The following is a 21,545-nucleotide window of genomic DNA, read 5'->3' as shown; positions in this document are numbered from 1 at the left end:
AGCTGACTTCCTGCCCCTGGGGCAGGGGGCTGGACTCGATGATCTCCCGAGGTCCCTTCCAGCCCAAATGTCTATGAAATCTATGAAAATGTTGTCTGAAGTCCATGAATCTTGAGGTCCACATTTGGCCTCCTCATGCAGAGGTGCTGCATACCTGTGACTGCCATTAACGTCCCTCAGAGCTGTGTGCGCTCTTCCCTTTGCAAGCATGAGGCCTGTTGCCTTTGAAAAGTGACTAATGGCTTCTTCTGGGTCCACGTGGCTCCACGTTTCTGTTGCAAGTAAAAGCCTGGCAGCAAGAGGTGAGTGTGGCTGGCATTTGTCACTGTTGATCTGTCTCTCCCTGGTGTGCAAAGGAAGCCTTAGGGTCCTCTCACTCCAGGCCCCGCCACACTCGTGCACAATGAAACGCCAGCCCCAGGCCTCAACGAGCCTCCTGGCTTTCACGTTTTCCTTCGGTCATCTGTTTTTACGCCAGTATCAAAAAGACAAAGAAACGGCGAATCTCCCCCAAATCTTGGGGGCCGGTTTCACACAAAGTGGAAGAGTTTGGAGTAAAATACCACTGATAACAGGATCCAGTTGGGCTCTGATGTTGCAAAGGCAGCTGACCTCATTGGCACGCTGGGTGGACTTGGAGAGTTTCCCTCAATTGCACAGGTTGAAGCGAAGCACAGGTATGTCTTATGGCAGGAATCCAGCTCAGCAGCCCCATGTTCGGTGAGTGCGTGCATCTCAGCGGTAACTGATTAGTTGCTTTAAAAAAAAAAAAGCAAATAAGGGTTGTACTCCTAAAATGAAAATATGGAGGCATGCATCGCACCTTATTATTGCTGCATCGTTGGGAGTTGAGCATCGCAAGTACTGTAAGAGGTGTGGTTATAAATAGTGGAGATAATTAACATAGTCTTATTGTAGTTGGGCACCAAGGGTAGAGCTAGCAGGGTGCTCCAACAGGGATCCCTTAATGGCTCCCAGGGGCTGGTTTTCAGCTCCATGTTAGGAAGAAAGTGTAAAATAATGACAAAAAAGCCTAGGTTTTTTTCGCTGGTTGCAGCTGAAGATGAAACGGCACAAATGCGGCTCCATGTGTTGGATAAATTTCTCCATTATTATTCCACAGACTGTATGATGTTCAGATGTATTGTCTTCCAGGTTTTAATGACAGGGAGCTGGAATTTTTAAGGCTGCTTCCATCTGCACCCAATTATAAAAAAGCCATCAAAAAAAGCTATTTACTAGCTGTCAATTCTGAACGACTTCAGAAAGCAGCCCCTCCACCTTCACTGATAGCTTCCCAACAGCCACTTAGCGTGAGGAAGTTGTGGCTAAGAGGTACATTAAAACAGCCTGACATCAATCCAGCCACTTAATCCTGTAGCTTGGAGATGGTTCTACCTGTAATGGCTCCGAGAGAGCTTTTTGGATGCCTGGTATGGTTTGAAAAGCACTTGGAGTTGAGGCAACGGGTTTTGGGTTTTGTCTGTGCTGAGACCTCAATCAGGTGCCTGCTTACCATGATTTCTTTCTGAAACTGCATTCCTGAAGGTGTCCAGGCAGGGTCAGGACCTTGTTCAGGGTGTTCAACCGCATAGGAAGGCACAGCCCCTTCTCCTGCTGAGCTCGCATCCAAAGAGGCAAAACCTGACAAAGGATGGATGGGCTGGGGGGAGGGCTGCTACCCTCAAGCCATGTCCTGAGGGCTAACATGCAGTGCCAGCCCTAATGTCAGCACAGCAAAGCTGCTCCTGCTTGATCCTGCTTCTGCATGCAGGTTGATCCTGCTTCTGCATGCAGGATCTGGAAAGTTAATGTGGACCAACATGTCTCGGTCATGGGAAGCGGCCAGCAGGTGCCATGGGACCTTGCCAGGTCAGTGCATTTCAGGGAGATCAGCCTGTGGGTTTGGCCAGGACATAAAACCAAAGCAGTTATGGCTGCAGGTTGTCACCCTGTCACTGCCTGTCTCCACTGTCACCCCACAAACATGAACATGCATTCATTGCCAAGTGCTGGGTCAGACCATAGGTCCATCCTGCCCAGTGTCCTGTGCCATATGGGGGCAGAGTGAGTGGGTCTGACCAGGTTTTCCCCCTGCTCCTCTCTCACTTGCGGCCTCCAGCACTTAAGGTCCACGATGCTCTGATTCAGACACTGTGTCCGTAACTCCCACATTCAATGGCTACTGATACCGCTTTATTCCAAGCTTGTCCAAACTCTGTAGGAATATGGCTAAACGACCAGCTTCCCCCACTTCTGCTGGCAACAAGCATTGCAGTTGAATGCCACACTGGGTGAAAAAGAGCTATTTGGTGTTAGTTTTAAACTGAATACTTACTAGTTTCATATTGTGACCCCTCATTCTTGGTTTGTGAGGGACAGCCCATAATAAACCCATTGGCTTTCTCTTCACCATTTAGTATTTTGTAAACCCTTGTTGTATGCCCCTTCAAACATCTCTTTTCTAAACTGGCCAGGCCAGGCCTTATTAGTCTCTCTGCCTATGGAAGCCCCTCCACGGGCTCATCATTTCCTGCCCAGTGCAGGGGGGCTGGACCTGATGATCTTGCAAGATCTCTTCCAGTCCTACAGTCTGTGAATTGATGGATCATCCTTGCTGCCCTTTTCTGGACCTTCTCTAGTTCTTCTATCTCCTCTTTGAGATGAGGGGACCAAATATGTCAGGCCCCTCTGCAAATCCCCAGCACAGTGGGGGCAGAGAGCATTTGGTGACAAGGCCAGGGCAGGAATGTGTTGATATTTTATATTTATATATATATTTGTTTTGTTTTGGCCACTTGTAGGGTGCCTTTCACCTCTGCACATTGCACCTGGCTTGTATTAAGTGGGTGTACCCACCTATAAGGAGCTAATAGCTTGCACCTTCCCTTCTATAAAGGATGCTGAAATGAGAGAGTGAAAACAGATGTGGGCAGATGGTGGAGGAAGAAACGGAGTCTGTTGGCCCATGAGGACTTGGGCTGGAGGCCTTGACCTTAGCCAGGTTCCTGGAGGGGTGTTGGGAGCGTAGGGCCCATCAGGTTGCTGAGTTCAGTTCCCTGCCCTGGCACGACCTGTACTAGGCTTCCTAGCCATAACAAGCTCTGCTTTGGGGCACAGGCTCTCATTGCATGCTTGAGCTGGGATCTTAGAGGAGACCTCTAAATGCCTCCGTAACGAACATGGCTTACATCAGGATTCAAGTACTTCTGCTTCTCTTGCCCTGTTGGAAGGCTGCTCCAGACCTTCCGCTTGCTGCTGGCTCGCAACTGAGAAGGTTAGAAACCTCAGACCAGCACTTGATGGGCTGGTTTTGCTGGGGATGATCCTGCCTGGAGCAGGGGGCTGGACCGGATGTGACCTCCTGAGGGCCCTGCCAGCCCCCATTGTGATTCAGATCACCAAGCTAAATTTTTTCATGGCCAATTTGTTCATGTGCCAGCATCCTCCTTTGGTTTCAGTAGCTCCTCTCCCCACCCTCCCGCCTCCCCCCAGTGTTTACCAGCCCGCTGTATTTGTGGACCGCATTCCTATCCCCTCTCGGCCTTCGTTTGCTTGGCTAAGGGAGCCCAAGCTCTCTCGGTCTCCTCTTGCAAGGCAGGGATTCGAGCCCCCGCTCACCCACGTGCGTCCTGCACCTGTTCCAGTTTGAATTCCTCTGCCTTAAACAAGTGTAAACCAGCATTTACACAGCATGCCAAGCGAGGTTTCACCAGTGCCTTCTGCAATGGCATAAATGGTTCACTCTCCCTACTGGAAATACCTTGACTTGATGTGTCCTAAGATCACGTGTCTCTCTGCGTCGTAGCCCATCAGTAGGTCCTGGCTATAACTAAAACGCATAGATTTTTATCCCCCTCTGCCATTTCCAGCTGATGTACCTCTGGCTAATAGCAGGACTCCTTTGCTAGGAGTCCCTGAGGGCAGGACCTTGCACTTTATGGTATTAAATGTAATGCCACTTGTTAGAGATCACTCAGTTCCTCCTATAAGATATTCTGATCCTCCTCTCTGCTGGCAATGCCTCCCTGCTTTGCATCACTAGCACACTCCTACCCTTTGTGCCAAAATCACGAATAAACTTGCTCCCAAGACCAATCCTAGTGCTCTAGTAGTAGTCTTCTTCAGCCTGATCGTTCTCCTTTCAGCGCAGCCCGGTGTTGACCCCCTTTCTGAGGACTGTTTGTTTCGGCACATGGGATGAGTGCAAGGCGGTGTTAGAAAGGCACTCCTGGAGGCTTTGGGGGACCTAGTTAGCAGCGCTTTGAATTTCTCCCAGAGCTCCTTGGCTGTCCATGGAGTGCCCCCGTGTCGCGCTGCCCGCCCAGGCTGGCAGGGGCAGGAAGTGCCCACACCGGTCAGGTTGCAGACTAGTGACCTTGCCCACTTGCTGTGCAGGGTGCTGCATCTAGCTGTGAGATGAAGCCCTATAGATGGAGGAGGGTGAAGTGAAGCCCAGCAGGGTAAATCTAACCCTCTGGTTGAGCTGCACCTGAGCTGATGCTCCCCGTCTCTGAAGACGTGTCTGGAGGCGAGGGTTGTTCAGAGCAGGCCTCTCGCCCGCCCTGGGGATCGTTCTTCCAGAGGCGTCCACTTCTATACCAGCCTGGTGTGGCTGGTTTTAGCCTCTCTGCCTCCGTCTCTTCCCCACTTCCCAGGGACTTTTTTGGGGTGTCTCTTTCTCTGGAATCTCGGTGCAGCACTCCCCGGCCCGACCGGAGCGTTTTCTCTTTTTATGGTACAACCTGCTGGCTGGCTGGGTTCCTAAGCCGGGTATAATTAGCAGTCCTGACAGGTGGAAGGGATTGGGTGACCCAGGGAATGAGGTTGCTCCGTAGTAGCCCTAAAGCCAGCTCTTGCTTCACCTTAACTGACATGTGCGGGACGGCAAACAGGTTTACAGTAACCGAATCCTCATGTTTGATCTGGCTTTAATACCCTGGAGCAAGAGAAGGGCATCTCACATAACTCTCCCCCCCCCCCTTCCATAAATAAATAGAAGGGGCTTTTCCACCCACCGCCTCCCCTCCAAGCTGCCTGGCCTGAAAAGAGCACAGGGCTGAGAAGGTGATGAGCCGCAGCCCTCCCTTGCCGTCTCCCTGCTCCGGGTCCCCAGGCGAAGCTGATTGACAGGCCCGCGGCCCGGAGAGCCGCTTCGGGGCTGTCGTGTTAGGAAGGAGAAGCCAAACATGTTGTCATAGGAGAGCGTGGCCAAGCTAAGAATGGCTTGGAAAAGTCATTAGGAACCTGAGCCGGGGCCGCGGCCCTGGAATGGGTTTCGCACGGTTTGTTTTCTTTATAAAGTAGATGCTCGAAAAGGAGCCAGTGAAGCTTCCCCAATGCAGTCGCCAGCACCGAGCCTGAGATTTATATTATGTCTGGGTTGTGGGGGGGTTCAAGACAGCGGAGGGGGCTTCTGGTAGCAAGCGATGTCCCCCATTAGACTCAACCCAGTGCATGGCAGAGGCAAATTGGCCATTAGTGGAATGGAAAGGGGGCAGGAAGGAAGGGGGCAGGCTGTGTTACGTAAAGACCCCGGGCATGGCACCATCCTCCAATGGGCGTTTTTGCCTCTGCTCTGACACGCGGGAAGGACGAGCCTGTGGGGGGGGTTTTCTGCCTGTTCCTAAGAATAGCTGCCCCCTGCTCTGCATTGTTGCAGCTCGTAGCGTGCCTTCAGCTGCCGGACGCTGTGCTCAGTGACCTTTCATGCTCGCGCCAAGCCAGGTTGTCCATTGTGGGGCTTTGAACTCTCCAGAGCTCATCCCCTGTAGAAGGTCAATACTAGGCCTGCGGCCTGGAGAGCCTGGTATATCCCGGGGTAACCCAGGCTTGGCAGGAAGGGGAATCACTAGGCAATGTTATCCCCTCCGGCATGGCATAGCCATTGGACTGGGAATGCATAACACTGTCATTAGCCCCCATTAAAGATCCTGGGACCCTTTTCTGCACAGCTCGGGGTTTGAGCCCTGAACCCTATTGCAGTTTCCACCTTGGATGATTGCCACTGAAGTGCCTACTGGGTACTAGAGTTCCCACGTCCTGTCCAGGGCATGCATATGTCATTGTGCCAGTTCAGGGGCAGGTAGAGGTGAGTGAATAATGCAGTGGGACAGACTTGCTTATATATTTAAAGTTTTCCATGACAGGCAAAAATAACTTCCTGGTATGGGGGGAGGGGGAAACCCCTCTGTGATCCACGTGTTGGACTGGACAGGCAGAAAAAGGACACGGATACTAGTCTCAACTCTGCCACTGCCTTACTCTGGCCTTGGGCAAGTCACTTCACTTGCTCCCGTTTCCCCTTCCACCCTCTGTCTTCTCTGTTTTCGCTGTAAGGTCTTTGTGTACATCTCCTTGAGCCTCGAATGCACTGGCAGCCTGCAGGCGTCTGTAATGCAAGTAATTGGTGACAAGAACCTAATAGCCTACCTGTAAATAATGTGGGCAGTATTGAGTAAAGTGAACTTGATAGCATGACATTACCTGGGCAAACGTCTTGGAGTGAGTTGCTGGGCTGTCTAAAGCAAGAGCGACCTTCTCAACCTCCTGTAAAAGGGGAAAAAACATGGGAACCTTTGAAATGAAAAATACTATAGAAACGTATGATCGACTGTCATCCCACCGTGGCCTGATCTGACCTGAGAAGCCACAGCTTGTGGCAGCAGTACGACGGGGAGTGAAAGTCCCAGTGGTGGCTTGTCTGCAGTGACTGGACACGGCTGGAAACAGCTTCATTCGCATCCAGCATCCCATGGGAATTTTAGCCAGGTCGCCCTTCCATGGGGATCTCCTGGCGAACCCCCCGCCTGCATCTCTCGGAGAATGCACCCCATCCCTTGCAGTGGGGAGAGGCAAGGCGAAGGCGCTCTGGTTGGGGTGGAAGTAGCTGGTGGGGTCCAAGGCCCAAGCTTGGACGAAGCAAAGACGTGACTGTCGCTGACGGGAAGCAGCTCGCTGGCTTGAAACGGAGGCCTGACCGACCGAGACTGGCTTTCAGGATGTTGCTGTGCCTGGCACGTGTGGGAAGCAGAGGCAGGTATCACAAAGTGCTGTCCGCTGGGAGCGCATCTTAGCGCTACAGGCAGGCTCCAGACCAGCCCAGTAACCAGAGAGCACGGCGTGAGGATGTCACACGGGTAAAAAATGAATCCCTCATTGCTGTTGGAGTCTCTCCTTGCCATGCTCTCCCTTCTCTCTCTTCCTTGCTATGGTCCTTTGCCGTTCAGGAGGTTGCAAGGATGGCACTTTGTGTAGGCATAGGAATGTCACCAGGGAGCCCTGGCCCCCTTCCAGCAGCAGGCATTGCATTCGCTCTTCCTCCAGTGTCCCCCCCGCAGCTTCATTTCAATGGGATATTTTTTTGCTTCCCGTCAGAGTCTGGTGCACGGATGTCGAACATCTGCTGCGCTCCTCCCAGATGGTGCTTGCATTTTGCTGGGGGGGCAAAAGGACATCTCTGCAGTGGATGTTTTACCTGCTATGAGGTCAGCTCTGGTAGCTGGTCCAGTACCCCCTCCCCCCCGCTGCAAGCTGCTGCCGAGGACAGTCGTTTTTGTGGCCTTCCTGGGAAGCACTGGACAGAGAGCACCGTTGGCTGTCGCATGCCGTCAGCCCCACTCACTCTTTCTGTCCAACGCATTCATCATTTGATGCAACTCTTGGCTTTATTGCTGTGGGGCATCTTTTCCAGGGGATGGACCCTTAGGAGTTGACAGCCCTCCTGGAGAAGCCACAGCGCCTGCTTCTTGCTGGAGCTGTGGCCTGAGCTAACCCCAGCATGAAGTGGCTTCAAACAGATCAGCCCCTCTGGTGTCTGAAGTGCATTCAGCCGTAGTCAAGTCTCCCAGCGAGAGCCGGAGAAGCCCCATTAACTGGGTTCATTTAGCCAGAGCCTGGATAAGGACACGCTGCAGGGAACAACCTGGCGCTGGCTTCCCAGCCTCAGACTAGGTGAACTGCATGTCACGGGGTGGGGTGGGGTAGCGGGTTGCAGGGCCCGGGCTGTTCAAAGACTAGATAGCTTCACAGTCCGGCGTCTGATCTCTCCTCCGTGCTTTGCGCAGGGCAGCAGAGGTGTGTCGGTCAGTCGTGTAACTCGCAGTCCCTCTCGTGTGCTACGCTGTGCGACACGGGTGTGCCACTGCTCCAGGTGACAGCGAGCAAAGGGTTCATCATGCTTTGGGGACCCGGTGGCAGGTTGGAGGAGAGTAGGGTAGGTGCGGGCCGCTTGTGTGCTGGCTCTGAAGCGACGCACAGGGGGCGTGCATGGGAGGAGGGGAGATTTGCATGGGAAAGCGGAGACTAGAGGCTGTTCCCTTCCCATCTGCATCGTCCGCCTCTGGAAATCTCCACTGAGAAGCTCTCTCCTGCCTGCCCAGCCTGTGCATTTCTTCCCATCTAGGCAGCAGCTTGTTGAGCAGCGGAGGCTGCTGTGGGAGACAGCTTATGTGAAAGGTGCCATAAAATCTCGCTGTGTTATCCCTGGGCTCGACAGAAGCAAGTCTTTGATCCCCGTGCTACAGCCATGATTTCGATGAGGGCTGTCCGCTGAGACTGGCTCACAGAGAGTGCTGCAGCAGATGTCAGTGAGCTGTAGCCTATCCGCGAGGCTGGGGCTTTGAATGCACCGTAGCTCACACCCAGCGTGCCCGAAGTCCTGACTACCAGGTCCCAAAGTGGCTGGTCCCATGCCAGCCTTTCCTGTCCCAGTCTGCCCAGCTGCAGGTGTTACTGGGGGGGCTGGACCCAGCTGCAAGCCCTGACTGACAGGTGGGGGGGTGCAGTTGTTGTGTGTTGCCTGGTCCTGCTTCCAACCAGAAGAAATGAAGAAATGTTGGGTAGGGCGAGGGTACCTGGTTTTTAATGCAAGCACTCTGCTGCTGTCATCTCAGGCAGTCAGCAAGAAATCCCCAGGGCAAAAGCTGACGTCAGTACAGCACTCTTGCCCTACCACCTGATAGCCGGACACCCGCAGAGGCCCAACATTTGAACTGCTCTGTCTCCGGCTTTGGAATTAGAAGCTCATTTCTTTACAGGGTGTACGATTGCATCTGTTATGCGAACACTTTACTAGCTGGATGTGTACCTGCTTGTTCCTGTGGTTACCGTGACTGGGTGTGCAATTCAAATAACTGAGCTGATAGAGAATCATAGAAAATGAGGGTTGAAGGGACCTCCGGAGGTCACATCTAGTCCAACCCCCTGCTCCAAGCAGGACCAGCCCCAACTACATCATCCCAGACAAGGCTTTGTCAATCCAGGTCTTCAACACCTCCAAGGGTGGAGACTCCCTGGGTAACCTGTCCCAGTGCTTCCCCACCTGCCTCGTGAGAGAGTTTTTCCTAATATCCAGCCTCAACTTCCCTTGCTGCAGCTGGAGCCCATTGTTCCTTCTGGCATCTGCCCCCACTGAGACCAGCCCAGCCCCATCCTCTGTGCAGCCCCCCTGCAGGGAGGTGGAGGCTGCTATTCAATCCCCCTCGGTCTTCTCTTCTCCAGACTCAATCAGCCAGTTTCCTCAGCCTCTCCTTTTTGCATGCACAATTGTAGTGGTGTAATAGGTCTTAGCAGGGCATGTGCTAAGGGAATTGTGTATTGATGCTGCTGACTGGTTAACTGTTTCTGGTTAACCTTGGCCAAAAGAGTCTCCAAGGTCCTTGCATTTGGAGGACTCTCGGCTTGCTGCAAGGGCAAGAGACGCTCCTGAGGGCAGGCTGCCAGCCGTCTCTTCACGCCAGGAGAGACCGGTGCCAAGCCTAGCTCCTGTGCAGGCCCTCCTTTTAGAGCAGCATTTTGTGCTTCAAACTTCTGACTCCCCCAGGTCACTTCAGAGCAAGCATATTCTTCTAAGCAAAGCTAGCGGCAGCAGCCCGGGGGTCGTTGTCCTTTGCACTTCTCCTCTCTGCCCTGGAAACAACCACAGACGTCCCCGTGCCTCTTCTGTCCCTCCCCAGATGCGTGAAGGCAAATGGGAAGACCTGGGAATATTTTTTCTGTAACAGAGAAGACAGAGGGGGGGATTTGAGAGTAGTCTTCAAATGCAAAGAGAGTGGTTATAAAGAGGACGGGGATCAATTGTTCCCCGTGTTCACAGGGGACAGGATAAGTAGTAATGGGCTTAAATTGTACCAAGGGAGGTTTTGGTTGGAGATTAGGGAGAAGTTTCTCGCTGAGGGTGGTTCAGCGCTGGAGCAGATCACCTCGAGGAAACCTCCGTTTTCTTTCTCTGTCTCCAAGCCCCATTGCCCCAAGCTCCCACTGGGGACTAGGTGAAGGGTACGGTCTGGCAGCGATTGGTGTGCGTTGGATATACCCCAGCAGCCCAAAATGGATTAACTTTGAGGAGAGGGAGCCTTATTCTTCCCTGCTTCTCTTCACTCCTCCCTGAGCTCCAGATGCGTGTGACCAAGGGCGATATTACCATCCCAGGAAAAATTGTCACCTGATTTCCATGCAGGGTATCTCTACAATGGCCTCTTTAGGGGAAGGCAAAGTGGATAGGATTTTGTGGTTGGCGATTAGCGAACCAGGGGTGCAAAGATCATGCACTTGGAACCGGATGAGCAAGTCTGAATGGCCCCTGGCATTTGCAGGGGAAGAGGGACAGCCTCCTGTCTTGCCCAGGCCTAGAAAGGAAATAGTGGAGCAGTCATTTTCCCATTGTTTTTAATGATCTGTTAGTGCCACCCGAAGGAAACAGCCAATCTTCATTAACTTGCCCTGCAGGTCTTTGGGAAAGTGAGGAATCGTGGCGTGTTGCATGCACAAGCTCCTCACAGTGCTGTGTCCTTTTCTTTTCAGTGCAAGAAGAAGCACACCCTGGTGTGCCCTGACTTCGCCAAGAAAGGCGTCTGTCCGAAGGGCGCTCGGTGCAAACTGCAGCATCCCCAGAAGCGACATGGGAGACATGCCCCCAGCTCAGGGGACTCTGACCGGGGCAGCTCGCCACCGAAGTGGAGGCGGCTTGGGGAGCAGACACTCAGGTAAGGCAGCAGTGTCCTCCTTTGCCTAAATTTTCTTTAATGGTGAGTGGATGCATGGCCTGGGCTCTCCCGCACGTGCTCCTGACGGCTCAGTTCTCTTAGGGTTTTGTGAAACCAGCTGCACCTTCTTTCAATCTCTTTTAATCGACTGAACCGATTATCTGAGAGTCACCAATTCAGACCCCTTCTGATATCAAGATCACTTCTCAAGCTGCTTATCTTGACACTGGGATCACACTAATTATTCATCACAGGGGCCATGAGACTTAAGAGGCTCTGACTTGTTCTTTGGTTTGGCAGGGCTGGTAGCAAAACGCTTTTCTTGTGAAGCTGATTTTCTAGTTTTGTGCCTGAAAGTGGAATACATGTAGGTTGAAAAGGCCTGACTGGAGGTGCATAACTGATCGGGGCCACTGTTTCACAGGTCCTGCAAGCGAAATAGGGTCAGACCGGGTGAGAACATGGAGGGGGGATTTCCAAGGAAACTCCTGCAGGGTGCAGTGGATGGGTGATTAGGGGGTACTTTGTCACTATGGTTCTGCAGACAGTGTCAAAAGTGATGCAAAACCATGGCCCCAACCACTGTAGGCTCCTGTGGTATCTTTTACAAGGGTTTTGGGGGCACTAGCCCCAAGTCTCAAGTGACTCCATTGTCAACCTCTACACTCCCATCGCTCAGGTTGAAACATCTGCCCCAAAGACCACCTCTGGCCTTAAAATGTTGATTTGTGAAGGCTTAGATGACTGAATTGAAGAGGTGTCTGTTAGATTAGGCTGCTATATCACCAGAAGTGAATTTATTGTAAATATATTTGCATGTTTTGAGGGTTGTGATTCTACGTTTGTATATATGAAATATTTTATTACATTTTTATAAAATGTGGAGGAATGAGCTGCAGTGTCTATGTGGAGCCAGAGTCTTCTCCATCCCAGATGCCATCCTGGCTGCGCTCCCTGCCTTATGTAGCCATTGCTTTCTGGGGAGAGGACTAGACAGAGAGCCCTTTGGAGCCACCAAACCACTTCTACCGTGGATGGGGGAGACAGCTTCATGGTGCACAGGACCGAAAACATCCTAAGCTTCCCTCTGGGTCCCGTCACGCAAAGGCAAATGGATTTGTTGCCTTTCCCCAGGAAGCAGGGACATGGCGAGCTCAGGGAGAGAGGTAGGAGGTTTGGGCAGGGCTGTAAGGGACCATTGCAGCGCCGCTGGGATTTGTTGGGTCTCATAACCCCAGAACGTCTTCCTCCTCACCTGTGATGCTGGCCCAGCCAGCTGAGAATCACGCCCCAGTCTCCTGCCTAAGAGCTTTAGGCCCAGGTTGCTCCACACTACAGGGTGTAAAGGGGAAAGAGACCCTGACCTCGGAGATGGGTAGCGAGCTGCCAGCCTCTGTCCTATACAGAAGCGTCTGTTAGAAGAAGCCAAGGTGGAGAAGGACATGGAAACATAATCAGTGCTGCAGGATGCCTCTGATGTCGCGCTTGGTGCTTCGCTAATCACATCAGCAACTCTCAGCGTAAAATGACTGCGTGAGCCTTGCAGGGGGTCATTGTCCTCCGTGCCCTTGGGGTCTATTGATTATTTCATTTTAATGATGCTGCGTGGCTGAAAACTACCTCGCTGGGCAGTCCACCAAGCCTGGCACCCAGAGGTTTCTCCTCTGCCATTAACTCTGTGGGTTGCAAAGGGAGAAGTGTAATAACACTGTCAGGCAGGCAACCAGGCAGTGGTACAATGCCTGACCCTCTTCTCTCCCAGGCGGGAGCGCCAGCTCCACAGCTCATCTTGCCTGCTGCTGTTAATTGATCAGCCCTTTTGCAGGAGAGGAAACGGAGCCTGGCTGACATCTTTTGCCTATAGAAATGGGTCTGGGCTGACCAGAAGAGAGGGCAGGTCTAAGCCACGCGCAGGAACCTCCTCTTGCCCAGCAGAGGATTTTCAGCAGGAGGGGAAGGGACCATCCTGGAGGAGACCAGAAGGAGCCTGCCCTTCGCTGTGTTCATAGCTGAGGGCAAGGCTTGCTCTTCCTGCCATGGTGGCATCTTAGGATGGGTACAGAGCTGGGGACATAGGGGCAGGGAGCCTGTATAGGAAGGGGAAGAAGTAAGCAGAAAGTGTTCGTGCGAAAAACAAGGGAAGCCAGGATAATATTTGCCCCTGGTATCTGTGGGGTGCTCAGATCGCAGTGGCTGTCCAGCACCGTCAGCGTCCACAGCCAGCAGTTTCTTCTCCACCTTTGATAACGAGCTCCCACGTGGCTGAAGACTTTGCCCCTCGTGTGGGACGACGTGTCAGAAGGGTCGAGGGGTTGCACTCTCCTGCATTTCCTCCGTGCGCGCTGCGGGCGAGTTGTTTCAGTCATTGCCAGGCCTTTAGAAATCGGCCTTTGTCACATCCCACGATCGCCAGCACCGTGCTCCCTCGCATCAGTGGGTGCGCCGCGTTTTCTAGGGTAGACGCCCGGTCTCGGGAGAGAACATCCTCACGCTGGCACATTGCAGCTGCCCTGGGGCACCCGCCCCGGGAGCGGTGAGGGGTGAAGGTGGAGCCCGCCAGGCAGACATGCTAAGGGCAGAGCTGCTTGCTAGGACCAGAATAGCACTGGGTGAGGCGCGCTGGCTCGAGTTCCCCCCCTCCCCGGCCGCGTTGGCAGGCCGGCTTTATCAATCCCTGTCAGCAGCCTGTCGCCCGGGCTCATCAGTGCTGCGGCATTGAATGCTTCCTGGCTCGTCCTGCCCCCGTCCCCACCCCTGCCGTCTGTGTCGCTCCTTGGGAACGTTTTGTTAACAGCAGCTAATGAGTCTCCGGGAGCCGGCGGGGTGACAGCACGCACGGGGCCAGGGGACAGACAGGGAGGTGTGCTCGGCAGGGGGCATGGCCTGCAAAGCAGAGCCACCCAGGGACCTATGGCAGGGGGAGCGGCAAACATCCCTGGCTCTTCCCCCACAGCCCTTCCTCTGCCGAGCGACTTTGCCACCCAGCACCTCTTCCCCTGCACAGCAAGTGTCTTGGGGTTGCACTGGATCCCCTGTTTTTTTAGGCAAACCTCACATTGGCATCCTAGGAGCAGAGCCACAGGCTTGCCTGAACAGCCTGCCCTGGGGTCGTGATGGGCAAAGGCTACCCAAAACAGTCTGGCAGTGGGTGCTGGGGAAGGGACCAGGTGATGTATTTTGGTGGCTGGCTCGGAGTTGGGAAACTCCACCTGTTCTTTGGAAGGCAGCATTACATGTGAACCCCTCTCCACCTGCAAAATCCACCCCCCCTTTGGTCCTGCCCATCCTTCATCATTCCCAGTCACCTGGCTAGAGGCGGGCAGAGCTGGACCCCCAGCCCTCTCTATATCGGGCCCCCGGACGCATCTTGGCAGCGCAAGGCCCTGCCTTGTATGGTAGCACAGGGGAGCCAGCACAGCGTGCTCTCTCTCCAAAGTTACCCCGAGTGAGAGAATCGGCTTGGAATGACATCCAGCTCACATCCCCCTTGTGAACGAGGTGTAAAATATTTCCTTGCTCTTTTTAGGTAAGAATGCAGGAGCACGGAGCTGGCCAGCGGGGAGCGGTGCTATGCAGAGCTGCTTCCAGCCGCCTTTCCTGGGAAGGGGGACAGCAATCTCTGCCTGAGAGAGAGAGAAGGGGCCTGGTTTAGAGAAGCTCTAAACCACTCAGGCATTTTTTCCTTTATTAGCGCCGTCAACAGAGATGTCAAATGAGATGAAGTGTCACATTAGCCGTGTGCCCTCCGAGGAGCGAGCCATGGGGACAGGCTCAGCAGAGCAGATGGAGAGCTGGGACTGGGGACGGCTCAGGGCCCGGTAAACCCATCGCACCCCCCCAGCCTTTATAGCAGGAGAGAGCACTTTGGTCTCCAGCCCAGCTCCCTTCCCCCTTGCTGTTTGGCTTGACTTGATGACCCAGAAGAACGCAGGTGACTGGTCTGGGCCCAGTTCAAAGCTCTCCAAGTATCTGAAGAGTGGAAATTTCCTTCACAGAGAGGCTGGGATATTCTGGGATGTAAATAAGGGTAAAGGGGCCCAGCTGGGCAAAGGGAAACCTCACACTGAATATTGGATTGCTTCACAGGACCACCAGTGCTCAGGTCATTGAACACTGGATATAGGGCAAGGCCCTTGGAATTAGACTGTAGGGAACAGTCCATGCCTGGCATTTAGACAGCCTAGATGAGCTAATGTGTCTCCTGTGTCTGACTCCAGTGACTCCTTCTCTAACCTGTTGACCTTTCTTGCTGTTCCCAGCTGGTTCCCAGTTACTGCCATACTCATGTGTGTCTTTCAGGAGGGAAGCAGCCCGGGTCCATGATGATGGAGAGGTGCCCGGACCCTCCAGAGCGGAGCAGGAGGTCAAGTTTTGGAGTGACGCAGAGGCCCCCGGCACCAGCAGGCTCCAGAAGCTGCCGTCCTTCATCTCTCTGCTGTCATCCACCTCCCCGAGTGACGAGGCCCGCAGACCTGAGAGAGACAAGGCAGGAGAGGAGACAGGTACAAGGCTGCTGTTCTGGGTAACGCTCTCAGGAGCGCTGGGGCTCACTCTGGTTGTTCAGACCTAAGCACGAGCGCTGCATCTCAGCGTTCGTTGCTTTTGCTGCCTCAGTCATACAGGACCACTGCTGTTTCGTAATTGTTAGGGGCTGGAAGGGACCTTGCCGATCATCTGCACTTGGGCAGGTGCTTCAGGGCTGCTGGTGCTTCAGTCCTACACACCTCACCCATCACTCCCCCTCTCCCCAACCTTGGCCTTGGCTTCCCTTCCCTTCCCGCTCCTGTACCTCAGTCCTCACCTGTTGCAGCACCTGTGCTGCTCTCACATGCCTGAATGGTGGCCTAGGGCTTTGATGGGACCAAAGCTTCATTAGGGGTTACCAGACAAATTGCGTTTGTCCACTTGAGCTGAACATCACCAAAAATGGACCCAGTCCTTTGCTTCACTCTTCCGTTTCTGTGCGGATACAGCTGGGCGAGCTGGGTGCAGACCCCTCCTTTCCTTGTCCTGTGCGTTACCTCCAACCTGCTGCCCCATGCTCTAGGTGAGCACCCTGCTGTCAGTCACCGGCTTCCAGCGTGTGTTTGAGACGCATGTACGTCCTTTCCAAACATAAGGAGGCAGCAGGGTGGTTCAGGGAGCTGCTAAGACACCTGCCAGCATTTACTGTTGGGACTGAAGGCTGCTTTGTGAGAACACCCACTCATTTGGTGTCGAGACAAATAGCATTAAGAGGCGATGAATGGGTGGAGTCGCTTCTGCTTTCTGTAGGATATTAGGAAGCACCCCTAATACCTGACAATAACTTTGGGCTCCTCCATATACAAAGCTAAAGGCCTCCGAAAGTACAGTGTGTGAGAGAGTAGAGCAGATTTGGCTGGAGGGCACGGAAATAGCTAGGCTCATCCCAGCACATTTTGCCTAGGAAGTAGATTGTGATTGCAGCAACAGAGGAAGGCAGAAATACCTCCATAGCCCTTGCCAAGCTGACTTGGGGGATGACAGATACATAGGCCATGTGTCTTTGGGGTCATCTACCTTTCAACAGCGTGAGGAAAAGGTGCTGGGTAGGACATTTTGCAGCAATCACTCCAAGCACCGATGTCAACTCCTGTGCTAAGATATGGTGTTGGGTGTTGTCTGCCCCGGGAGGGAGAGGGTGGAGGTGAACAGTCGTCCTGCTGCCAATATAGGAGGGATGCTGACCCAGTCCCTGGGGAACCTTTCCATTTCTTCTCTGCCAGGAGCCAGCCATCACAGCTGGGAGACTGTAGGGCAGCGCAGGGAAGGTGATCTCTCCTGCTTTCCTTGCCCCGGGAATGGCTCTTGTGGAATAGCCGTGATTTAGCCTGCATCTTTTCCCTAAAAGGGCAATCGAGGATCATCTGCTTTGTTGCATAGTCAGTAGAACTGGACAAAAGTGTTTTCAGTGCATTCACTGGAAAATGCAGCGGGGAGGTGGCCAAAACGATTTGTGAATTCAGGTTGACCTTGGGGAATTCAGCCCGTCGGAAAGGAGGAAAGAAAAGCCCAGAGGAAGATGCTGGCAACGTGCTCTGAAACGTACCCAACTCTTCAGAAAGAAAAAAAGAAAAAAGCAAAACTGTTCGATAACCTGAAGAAGCAGACTGTTTCCTTTGACATTGAACTCGGCGCCTCGACTGACCTGAGGCAAAATGGTGTCGTTTCACCAATTTCATTGCAATCCTTTAGCTCCTGAGGGAGGCGTAGGGTCTGCTGAGCAGCTCGGAAGACTTGCCCTCGAGGCGACTGATGATCGCAGAGTCCTGGAGAAGTGGGGCTGGACGGCAGCTGCAGAGCTCACCTCTAGTCCAAGCCCTGCCTGAGGCAGGGTCAGCCCTGTGCAAACCAGCCCAGACAAGCCATCATCTAAGCAATACAAAAGACTGTGATGGTGATGGCCATGAAGCTGGATTGTAATTGTAATGGGGAATGTGGAAGAGAGAGGATCCTGAGAACCTTGTTGGAGGCTGGAAAACTCTCGTGTGAAGATCACTTCTTTCAGAAGTTGCTGTGTGGGAAGTGCTGTTATTTCGAGGTCATCTTCAGTCCTTCCCATGGAGAGGACTGAGGAGGCCCTTGACATATCAGAGCAGCCAGCTGCACAGCCTTCCTGAGTGGGGCAAGGGATTTTGCTGTGAGAATTGTGCAGAGTTTCATTGAAGGGGTGGGAAGCAGTCGCTTACTCCGGAGAACTCGTCTGCTCCAGAGATGAGGACCGAGTCTGTTTCTGGTTTACCATAGAGGTGTGATTCCTGGAGAAAAAAGCATTGAGGGTGAGAAGAGGCTATACATGTAAAGGCCTAGCATATTGCAGAGGTATCGCTCAGCTGTGTGTCTAGGTTTACAGTTTTAGCCCTTGTTGTAATCCCCAGGCCAGCGTCGGAGACTGCCAGAAGATCCCGTTCGGTTTTTAGCTCTTCGTGAAGGCTACTGGACCATGCCCTGCGTGTGTTGGGGATCACCAGGGAGGAGCAGGATTGCAAAAGCGTTATGAAGGGTTTGGCAGGAGGGAGAAGAGAGGGTCCAGAGCGAAGCAGAGCAGAGGATCCAGGAGTCGCACTTGAACCTGCTTAGACAGCAAGTGCTCTGAGGCAGGGATTCTCCCTTGGTTATTTCTGTGCGTATCACATGGACCATGTGGCCTGGGCCCCCACCACTTCCCACAATACAATTAACAGCTTAACCCAACTAGAAGTGGTCCCAGTAGGAGGAGGCCAGATCTCCTTTGGCATGCGCTCTGGTATGCACAGATAGGTAAAACGTACCTCTGACATGCACAGCCTCCGATTGCACCCAGCGGCACTCAGGTATGTTGGCTGCTCCTCTCTCCGCTTCCTGTGCTCTTCTGTGCAGTAGTTGGTCTAAAGAATGAAACCAAACGGGTGCTGAAAGGTAAGTTTTGGTACCTAGTCCGCTCAGGCAGGTACCCTGATGATTGGAGGCGCCTCATGTATATCGTGGAAGTAAGGCGTCCCGGCCTGCTTGTGTGGACGGGTCAGCCGGGGACTGGAGCAAGAGTCAGCCAGAAGTTCAGATGAGCCCCTTCTCCTCCCTTGCTCTGCTGCACGGACCTTCAGAGCAATGTCAGCCTTGGCGGTAAAGTGTGAAACCCGCGCCAAGGCCAGGAGGTTCCAAGACATCCCAAGGCTGTGTGGAAAGAAGGATTCCCGGGATTAGCAGCATAGCCCTGGCGTTGCTGGCGTGCGAGCTCCTGGAAGGCCGGCTGCGTGGTCATGTGCTATTGAAATGCAGCGCAACAGGAGCACGCTCCAGGCCATGCCCTTTCAGCAAGGATCACTGCCTCTATAAAGGGTCTGTGATGCTTGGCTTCCCTTTTGAAGCACAGTGATTTCTTCCTCCCCCCTCTTGGCCCTGTTTCAGCTCCTTTTGATCTTGGTGGCAGGGCGGCTGCTGTCTGTTGCAGGGAAGTGCTCTTGAACCAGCGAGTTAATCTGGCTTCTTTATCTCTGCCCTGAAGATGGAGCAATTAATCCCCAGAAAGCAAGCTGCTGAAATGCCGCACATCGCATTTGTCAGCCTGGAGTAGCTCGATTCCCAGTGGCTCAAAGGAACGGGCGTCAGATGGGGGATGAAGATGCGCTAGTGGAAAGGGCACCTCCAAGCTGGGAGAGGCATTGATTGCTAGCTGCTCTTTGCCAATCATAGAGGAATATTCTTGGTCCTTGCAGAGGGAGAGGCGAGAAAAAATAGCTAGTTCTGTGGCTTGTCATCTCTGCCACAATCATCGGCACAGTGAAATGGAGCAGCTCACTCATACTTCCCAGCATCTCCCTCCTCTTGCCCATCTCCTGCCCCGTGTTGTGGGGACTGGCAGTTCTGATGCACCTGCCAGCATCTCGTCTTGTGTTTTCCCTTGGTCTCCTCTGGAAGTGAGAGGCAGGGGATGCCGGGGACCTTTGTGTCCCCTACAGCACCTGTGGATCAGCATCTAGTGTCAGGAGAAGGGACCGTGCAAGTAAGCCAGACCTGGGAGTCGCCAGAGCTGGTGGAGGTCAGTCAAGGGTAGGATATTTGGGGATGTGTCAAGGAAGCTTCTTTTTATTCCTTTCCCTCTCAGGCGCACAACTCCCATCTCAGGACCAGGTCTATCTGCCTTGCTCTCATCCCAGAGGTGAGGAGCACAGAGCGGCTGCAGATTGGTGAGGAGAGTGGAGCAGCTGGAGGGGCTTTTCCTGTGTTTTACAGGAGCTGAGGCTAACAGGGAAGTGGAAACGAAAGCTGCCTTAGTCTGGAGAAGAGAAGACCAAGGGGGATTGAATAGCAGCCGTCACCTCCCTGCCGGGGGGCTGCAAAGAGGATGGAGCTGGACTGGTCTCAGTGGGGGCAGACGACAGGACAAGGAGCAATGGGCTCAAGTTGCAGCAAGGGAAGTAGAGGTTGGATGTTAGGGAAGACTTTCACACAAGGAGGGTAGTAAAACACTGGGACAGGTTACCCAGACAAGTGGTGGGATCTCCATCATTGGAGGTTTTGAAGACCCAGATAGACAAAGCCTTGGCTGGGATGATGGAGTTGGGGCTGGTCCTGCTTGGACTAAATGTGACCTCCCGAGGTCCCTTCAACCCTCCTTGTCTGCGATTCTACGATTCGTGCCTGAATGAATCCAGGCCTTGTCGGCACTGCTGTTCACTTAGGGCGGGTGCATCCTCAGCAGCCCCTCCAGGGATCCAGCTCCCATGGTGAATGGCAAACAGCTGCTTTAGAAAGCAGGAGCAGAACTGTGGTTGTTACATGCTGGGGTAATGTGAGGTGGCCTCTTAAGATAAGAGGGTCCCCAGTAGGGAGGGGATTGTGCAAGTTTCAGTTGCATCTCTTGATACTAGATTTCATAGACGTCGGGGCTGGACAGGACCTCGCAAGATCGTCGGGTCCAGCCCCCTGCCCAAGGGGCGGGAAGGCAGCTGGGGTCAGATTATCCCAGCAAGATAAGCATCCAAGTGCATTGATGACTAGGTATGTGAGAAATGGTATTTTCCATGCCCCTTTGGCCACTTTGCCTTCTCTTTGCTTACCGATCTGTCTCCCTGGAGTTGATCGAACATCCTACAGCCTTGAGTGCAGTCACACAGCCCTCGCACCAGTGCACACCTATGGTCCACTTGGATGGGGAAAACATTGGCAACAGCCAGTGATCCTTGAATTTGCCCAGCCTTTCAGGACTGGCCACAGGAGGTTCATCCCACTGAAGCAGAATATGCTATTCTTTCTCAATTACGTGCAGCATGCCACTATGCCTGTTGGTGCAGCGTGAAATAGGGGATTTGGGATGATTGATCACTCGCTAGTAAAGCAGCCGTCTCCAGTGTCGGCCGATAATGGCAGAGTATTACTCAAGAGTGGTGATCCTGGGCCATGGAGGGGATTGGCTGAATCTGGTGACTTCGGGGCTGCTGTGATTTATTTTAGGTGTATGGGTTTGATCCCACAGTATTTCCCTCCAGGAGTGTAGCCTTGAGATTACATTTGGGCTTTGGTCCAGTGAGTTTATAGGTGACCTTTCATGAGGATTAAGAGAGATACACTAGCACATGTTTGAATAGGAAGTGGCTACCGGTGGAGTTTCTGTGCGAATCTGGGTGCTTCGCTCTCTGATTTCCTTTTGGCAACAACTGTGGGCAGAGAGTCGCCAGGTCTTGTTACCTGCGCCCGATGTGCCACCTTCCACTTCCTGCCTGAAGACAGGAGGGGCTTGTTTGGCATGAAATGCAAACCAGCGGGGCTGATGGAGGAAAAAACTGGTGGTCATGAGGATCAGTGCACCCTCTTGTGAAGCATCAGATATATGGAGGATCTCCTGAATGCCCAGATCTGGTCAGTGCTCAGTAGATCTCACATGGGGAGACAGTGGATGGCGTCCCATGACAAGACCATGCAGAGAACAAGATTTGGGAGTAAAAGGATGTTTCACACCTGGACGAACTGAATGATGATTCCTAAGTAGGGACCAGAACAGCCACCTACCTGCTGGGCCCCCCTCGGCCCCGGGGCAGGCACACCTGGGCCACGGGTTAG

The 21,545-nt window shown here is 53.3% G+C and overlaps 1 protein-coding gene across 1 annotated transcript in view; it reads left to right on the top strand.

Annotated features, from left to right (window-relative positions):
• Positions 1 to 21,545, top strand: part of ZC3H3 (zinc finger CCCH-type containing 3) — a 281,816-nt gene that overhangs the window by 230,743 nt on the left and 29,528 nt on the right. The window contains exons 9-10 of the mRNA XM_019553621.1: positions 10,804 to 10,985; positions 15,285 to 15,487. Coding sequence (XP_019409166.1) covers positions 10,804 to 10,985; positions 15,285 to 15,487 — 385 coding nt within the window. The remainder of the gene's footprint in view (positions 1 to 10,803; positions 10,986 to 15,284; positions 15,488 to 21,545) is intronic.

Source organism: Crocodylus porosus, unplaced genomic scaffold (genome assembly GCF_001723895.1).
Source record: "Crocodylus porosus isolate Cpor-Errol unplaced genomic scaffold, CroPor_comp1, whole genome shotgun sequence".
Lineage (NCBI taxonomy): Eukaryota > Metazoa > Chordata > Crocodylia > Crocodylidae > Crocodylus > Crocodylus porosus.
This window is presented reverse-complemented; position numbering and strand designations above follow the sequence as displayed.